General features: G+C 40.0%; 1 protein-coding gene across 2 annotated transcripts; it reads right to left on the bottom strand.

Moving 5' to 3' along the window:
* Positions 1 to 479: 479 nt before the first annotated feature.
* On the bottom strand, positions 480 to 7113 carry LOC102717030 (fructose-bisphosphate aldolase-lysine N-methyltransferase, chloroplastic). 2 transcript variants are annotated; one of them, XM_040529666.1, is made up of 14 exons: positions 6778 to 7113; positions 6617 to 6692; positions 5355 to 5560; positions 5174 to 5260; positions 4992 to 5084; positions 4555 to 4709; positions 4326 to 4410; positions 4163 to 4249; positions 3962 to 4081; positions 2917 to 3018; positions 2662 to 2830; positions 2486 to 2581; positions 2336 to 2382; positions 480 to 808 (listed from the first exon to the last, which is right to left on the bottom strand). In XM_040529666.1, exons 1-11 carry the CDS (start codon positions 7111 to 7113, stop codon positions 2663 to 2665), a joined length of 1515 nt encoding a protein of 504 aa, XP_040385600.1. In that variant the 3' UTR covers positions 480 to 808; positions 2336 to 2382; positions 2486 to 2581; position 2662. The 2 variants fall into 2 exon arrangements, with proteins under 2 accessions (XP_040385600.1, XP_006664454.3); XM_006664391.3 differs by lacking the exon at positions 2336 to 2382.

The following is a 7113-nucleotide window of genomic DNA, read 5'->3' as shown; positions in this document are numbered from 1 at the left end:
CCCCGCCAAGTTCTTCCGTTTTCTCATCATCTCCACTAATCTTCCCATGAATTTATTGTCCAGCAAGTATGAGAACCGTGGCTGATCACCATCTATCGAATCTGTGTGCAGATGCAGTAGCTGTAGGCTATCCAGAAAATAACCTACTCCCTCTATCCTAAAATGTATACATTTATAGGTTATTTAACAGGTTAAGGTTAAGAAAAAAAAAGATACCATGACACCCCTTGATAAATAAAAAATGAACGAGGATGAGAGGATTTCAAATAGTTGATGGAACAGATAGTACTATAAATAATACGAGAAATGCTCTTATATCATGATACAATATTTAAATCCTACAAATACTTGCATTTTGAAACAGGAGAAGGGAGTATGCAGCACGATCATTAATTTTCACATTCATACGCTTTATGGAACACCCAAAAAATTGCAATCCGCGCAGTAAAACGTCTACCATTACGGTAGACAGAGAGAAATGGATGAAATATTCCAAATCCATAGCAATTCCTGTGTAAGCTGCTTTATACAATTCTCTGCTGCCATGTAGTCAGAATGAGCTAGCTAAAATCAGAAGCTCATGAAAAAGAGAATTGCAGAAATCATGACGGCTCCCAAAATCTCTCTCAACAATGAGACCGAACATGTACATCATTGGTGTTCCTATCTCCCAATCATCAAAATGTACAGAAACTACTCAGTGAATATAACAGCCACTAGGTTAACAAAACATCCGTGCACACTTATGTGCAATGCAACTAATTGCCAAATCTACATGCGGACACCCATCAGCCAGACTTCAGATTTCCTGCAAAAAGATGCATGACTTAAGGAGCATTCACTTACAGAATTAGATATGATCAGGTAAACTAGGAATATTCATGTCAGATTGCTAACATGCTTCTAGAATGCCTCACCAAATAAACGACTAAATCTTGGGAAGCTATCCTATATGAAGACACAGACAAGCAACTGCTAATGTGCCCTTATCTCTACACTGCACAGCAACCAAGCAATGAAGTATCAATATGGTCTAAAGTCAACATTGCTACATCCAACATGGACTTGTTCAGTTTGGCCAGTTCAGCAAGGTCCCCAGCCGCTGAATTAATCAGCCATCCCCACCTCCCAGTAATAGCAGTTGCCTTGGTCAGGTAAAAGTTGAACATTTAACAAGTTTAGTGACTTTAGTCCTTGATATCCATTATGTCTTTGCTGTGCAATTTGGATTATTAGAGATGCCATGCTTTGCTGAGTTTGTCTTTGCATCAGATGTAGAGGTCTAGCCATTTATTTCTGAAATCATGTTCATGTTTGCATGAACTATAAAATCCAGTTGCTCATCTGTTGTCAGATTTTCTTGCTGCGACATTTTGATTTCTTGTTGTGTCATGCATACATGCATCCATATATTAAATCTAATTGCCAACCAGTTGTGTTCTCAAAATAAAAGAGAAAAAATTATGTTATATTGATGTAAATAATAAGTAGTTGTACTGCTGAACCATCAGCCTGACCTTGGATCCCTGATCTGATCCGACTTCTCGCAGTACATTCTATGTGCTACTACTGTTGTGCATGTTGCAGTGCAACCTAATCAAACTTACGTATGCAGTGTAGTTGACAATCTACCTTCTCCCCCTCAAATATGCACAAGTGTGAAGAGGGAGAGATATGCACGAGACAGGAGTCACAGGACTGGGATAAGAGAGCATAAAGACTGCTGCATATGTACAAAAGCCATTTAATTTACAGTGCCCAAGGAACAGGGCACAGACCAAATGGGACATCGAATAGCACAAAATTCCTAATAAGTTTACTTTCCCCTGCTCCATACAGGACATTCCTGTGCCTTATATATGTTTTCAGCTTGTTTTGTGTTCTAGACAAGCCATTAAGATTATAGGAACTATTTTCAACAAGAAATGAAGGAGCTTACCTATTCTTAACAGACTACTTTAGTTGACTAAAATTATATAGTGATTTAGGTGTTGTGAGTTTGTGACTATGATTGACATAGTTATGTTGGTCTCTTCATTAATTATTCAGTGATTTGTAGTCAACTACTAAAACTAGTACACGTGCACAGAGAATGAAAACATGTAATGTACACCAACTAACAATGGACTAGTTGAATCCAGGTTTCACGAAACCGCTGGTTACCGCTGTGATAACCGGGGTTACTGCTATGGCGCGGTAGCGGTAACCAGAGGTTTTATTTGGATAAATTTGTCTAAATTTAAAAAGTTTTTGGTTTAACTAGCGGCTAATTTCACTTCAAAATGTGTGGTTACTGCAATGAAGCTGTGACAAAACCACCCCTACTGCGGCTTACCTCGGTTCAACCAGTGGCGGATTTTGGCTAAAACCACGCGGTACACCCTTTCAGTAGGTTATAATAAACATAACAGCACTGAAATATTAGTAATGGTTCAAATCCTATCACTAGTTCATACGTAAACACATGAAAATTTATCATATTTACCTTCTACAGATGTACTTCAACTGGATGTGATCATTAAGGAGAACGCTGCTTGAACTGGCATCCATGTTGCAAGGACTGATGCTCATTGTGTGATTACTGAGCAGGAATTAAAGAGAACAATGTAATACATTTACATCGGGAAATAGTGAAAACATACAGAGTGTTGCCAAGGGTACCTTATTTCAGTTCAGGAGCAAATGGAGCAGGGCAAGGTGACACAGTGTGGTCAGGCAAATTATTTATTAAATCATTAGCAGCCTGGAGACAACTATGCAACAATTTCTTCTCCGATCTTACAAGCCTAGTGGCAACTTCCTTTTTTGGTTCCAAATTGCCATCTTCCAACTGGCCAATACCAGAGTAATGAATAGCTTTTTACATTAGGTAACAGCTTTTAAAAAATATACATGTGATACTTTGCAACTCATTACCATAGCTTCATCCTCATCCAAAGTTGTTGGATAGCCAGCCAATCGTGATTCCAAGTATCCAACAAGTTGGTCAAGTACTGCTCGTTCTGTGCATGGACTGACCTACAATCACAGTTGGAAACATATTTATTTTGGTACATTGCTCAACTTTCAATAACAAACTCAATAGAAACCCCACATGTTGCTACAGGAAATTTGCATGGAAAAATATTGCAGTTAAATGCAATGTGGATTTGCTTTGTAGCTAGCCGATTTGTCTTTCTATAATCTGCACCTTGGATAATGTGGTTTGATGACAGAAAAGAGAATTAGTGATAAATACACTGAGGGAAAATTTGTATAGGTATATAGGACTACATAGAGTAGATTCACCACAAGCATTTTCAGTAAATATCTGGTCATTTTCAAACAAATGTACTAGCACCTCACTGTCCTGTACTCCTATTTATATATACAGAAACCATTACAAATATAAGTACTTAATAATTGGTTAAATGAACCTATACACTTACGAGCCTAAAAACAGGGAATGGAAATTGTGGTGGCCTAAAAAAACTAAAGCCATTTTCCGAATAACCTAAGAATGTGAAATGTTCAACCAGATCTACTTATTGTAATTCACATTTTCAGAGAATACAAGATCTCGAGATCAAATGGCTTCAGTTGCTACAGACATACTAATGAAAGCTAGATCAACGGGCTGGCTGACTTCTGCGTTTGTACAAGGCTTAAAACAATAGTTCAAGGTAGATGCCCCATATAAACTGCCCATTGGAAGGTGCTTTTGGAGTTTTATAAAGAAAGAAAATGCAGAAACCACAAACTGGCTGACTGTGCACATGATGACCACAAAAATGTAATAAATAAAATAGACATGTTTAGGGGTTTCGGATCACGCAGACTGCAGGAAATATATAAAAGGGCACATTATCTCATATTTGTAATTGCAAATTCTAACAGTACCCAGTATATCTGTCCAAATAGGAATCAAATAATTTACTAAATGTAACATGTAGCAAGTCAAAGGAAGGGCAAGTAGGCTTACTGGACATGTATCACCTTCGGAAGAAAGTATGGCTTGCATTTCATCTGGATCTGAAATATATCCTAGCCTCAAATAGGGCAGCATTTCTGCAATTGTTTCCTTCTCTTTACCTACACAGACCTGATACACCTAAGGGATGTCAATATACAACACTTGCAGTTGCATTACAAACGAAAAGAAAAACAAAATTGAGGTTCCCACGTGGAAATTTTGGATAGCCAGTTTTCCATTTCTTTGAGCAACCATTCTTTTCTCTTGGAATTGAGGATCTTCTGTGTTTAGGGATGCCTGAGACAATAATTCAGTATTGCTTAGTAAAATCCAATTAGAAGATCAATGCACACCAACAGCAAACAAGTTCCACCTCAATTACTACGCGATCATATGGATTGTCTTCGTCAACAAATCCGTAGTTGAGGAGCAGTCTAGAGTTTGGCTGTGGCCCACACCTGTATAATTTACATAGCTTGACATTACAGTGGAGATGCACAAACAAAATGAATGAAATCTGCAAACAGTAAATCAGAACTGAAGATTGCAGAATATGATGAGGTACAACAAGAATTTTAATGCATCCGACGAAAATGTCGTACCAAACGATTATTGGTTCTCCTGATTTGTATGGTCGATCCACAACCAACCGAACAGAATCACCACCAGCTGTCAGCATAGCTTTGCAGTTGCTCTTGTATGTCAAGAGTGGTGGACCCAATGGAACTAGTGCAAATCTTCGAGCTAAACTAACTTTCTGTTCTTCAAGGGAAAGTAAAACCAACTTAGTGACAAGCAGATTCAGTATTTATCCAGTGATTGAAAAGGGGTTGCCATATAATGGATTGTTTAACCAAACTAAAATACTAAGAAAGTTTTTAAAAAAATACTCACAGAAAAAATCTATGTAATTTGGAGAAGCAGATTTTGATAAATTAATCTTAAACTTCAAGTTCAACACCACAGAAAATAAATTAAATCAGATGTTCAGAAATCATAGGTTTTTTGATAAATGAGATTTCATTGCACATTATGTTACCTGCAAATGGACCACACAAGACTGTACTGCAACAAAAGCCTGCTTGAAGATCTCAAATGGAAAAGCCTCGGTAGGTATGTCAAACGGATATTGCTGCAAAAGAGTTGATATGAGAACAACAAACAGCTAATGCAACAACCTCCCACAGAAGGGAAAATTTTGGGAAGGTCAAAAAAGAGAACCTGAAACAATGAACCTGCCATGAACCACAATGTATCAAGCTCATTATACTCTCTCCTTATTCCCTCATCTCTTGCAAAAACTTCATCCTGAATTATTATAGCACTTAAGTTGTGTATTGCTTAACAGTGCATAAAATCTGCTCATAATATATTGACCTATAGTGCACAAGAAACAACTAACCCTGATGGGGCTGCCCTTCAGGTAGTTCAGTTCGTTTTCGGTCCACAAGAGAGGAGATTCTACAGCTAGTTGCCCCCTTCCTCGCTGCCGATCAAGCTCCTTAATGTAAGGATACCAAAATGAATCTTTTCCTTGCTTTTTCTCATACATGAGATACAAAGCCAAGCATGCCAGCTCAGATAATTTGTTTGTCGTTAGCAATTCAGCTGTATGGTTAAAAAATATCAACTCATCACCATAGTATAAAAATAAAAACAATTTGCAATAACATAAAAAAATAGATTGGTTTGGATATTCTTCTTTTGGTGTTAGCACAACTGGGCAAACATAAACCACCAATAAGTTTCAAATATCAGGTCTTAACAAGAAAATACACAGGGATTGAACAACTGATTCATGGAAGACCTATCCAACAGAAATATCATGTGAATTCAAACTTATCCAGGTTAAACTATTTTTAACCAAGATGTAGTAAACATCGGGCTGCTTTCTTACTCTGGCTGCCATTATTGATGACTAAAACTTTTAAAGCTCTGGACTCAACTTTATGACGAATGCAATAGGTAAAGAAAATGCAATCTCGCAAAAGAACCTGCTTGAAAATAGAAATAAAATTCTATAAACTCGCTCGCTAACCTAAGTCAAGGTTGAGATGCGGAATTCCTACATTTTAACTACAATGTGCAGCATGTTCGCATAGAGGAAGACTACGAGTTCTTGAAAACATACTTAAGATGCGCAAGCAAGATGGGGTTAGTTTCACACATGCTAAAGTTGAATTACAAGGTGGCAGATTGACAGATTCTTGAACCAGTTGAATCATACACAAACTATGCCTAGAGATGCTAAATACTGATTATTAACACTCAAATAGAATTCCCCCAGAGCACACACATTGTCATATTGTTGGTACCAATATTAGATCCGATGCCCTACATGGTACTAAAGCTAATCAGAGAGAACAGGGAAGATTACTTAACAAAGTAAACTAATCCCACCGATATCTTATTTCTAGGTTCTATGAATTCCATCAAGTCAAGTTATACTTCACTCATTTAACAGTCCACGGTATAGGATGGACATCAGATCAAACCAAAGAAACTCTGCATTTAAACAGAATGCCGCAACAGGAAGACCATCGCAGTGCTAAATTCATGTCGATTGTGAAATGTGCACCGAGGGAATGAACATTCTCCATTTCCTCAACCATAAGCCGACCAGATTACAGAATTGAACACTAAAATAGATCAAGTGGCACTCACCGACGGACTCGTCGCCGAGCACCCTCTCCAGCGTAACGACGAGCGACATGGGCACCTCGAACGCCACATCCCCCGCCTGCGCAAGCAACGGATCGACAAACCACATGAGGATCGGTAGCCACGGCCACCGGAACCAACCGTAAATCCCACCTAATCCGCACCTCGAGATCCTGGCCAGCGGCGACGTAGTGCAGCGGCAGGTCCTTGCCCTCCCGGAAGCACGGGACGGGGCGGTCAAGGATGGCGACCTTGCCCGGCGGCAGCCCGTGCTCCCTCAGCCAGTCGGAGAACCCGTTGGCGGAGGCGGTGGAGGGGCACGCGGCGGGCGCGTGGGTGGAGGAGGACGGGAGGAGGGTGTCCGCGTGGCAGGCGACGAGGCGGAGGCGGCCGGAGCGGGGCCACGCGCGCGTGCGCGGGCGGGGGCGGGGGAGGCGGCGCGGGGAGCAGGGGAGGAGGACGCGGTGGTGGGCGCCGGAGACGGAGGCGGAGGAGGCCAT

Source organism: Oryza brachyantha, chromosome 12, assembly GCF_000231095.2.
Source record: "Oryza brachyantha chromosome 12, ObraRS2, whole genome shotgun sequence".
In the NCBI taxonomy this organism is placed as follows: Eukaryota; Viridiplantae; Streptophyta; class Magnoliopsida; order Poales; family Poaceae; genus Oryza; species Oryza brachyantha.
Note: the sequence above shows the minus strand (reverse complement) of the source record. Positions and strands in the feature narration are given on the sequence as shown.

Excerpts from the sequence above, each read along its gene's own strand:
- LOC102717030 (XM_040529666.1), bottom strand. The coding sequence starts at position 7,113 with ATGGCCTCCTCCGCCTCCGTCTCCGGCGCCCACCACCGCGTCCTCCTC. Across the intron at positions 5,261-5,354 it reads TGAAGGGCAGCCCCATCAGG|GATGAAGTTTTTGCAAGAGA; the intron begins GTTAGTTGTTTC and ends ATAATAATTCAG. Across the intron at positions 2,831-2,916 it reads TGGATGAGGATGAAGCTATG|TTGGAAGATGGCAATTTGGA; the intron begins GTAATGAGTTGC and ends GGTATTGGCCAG.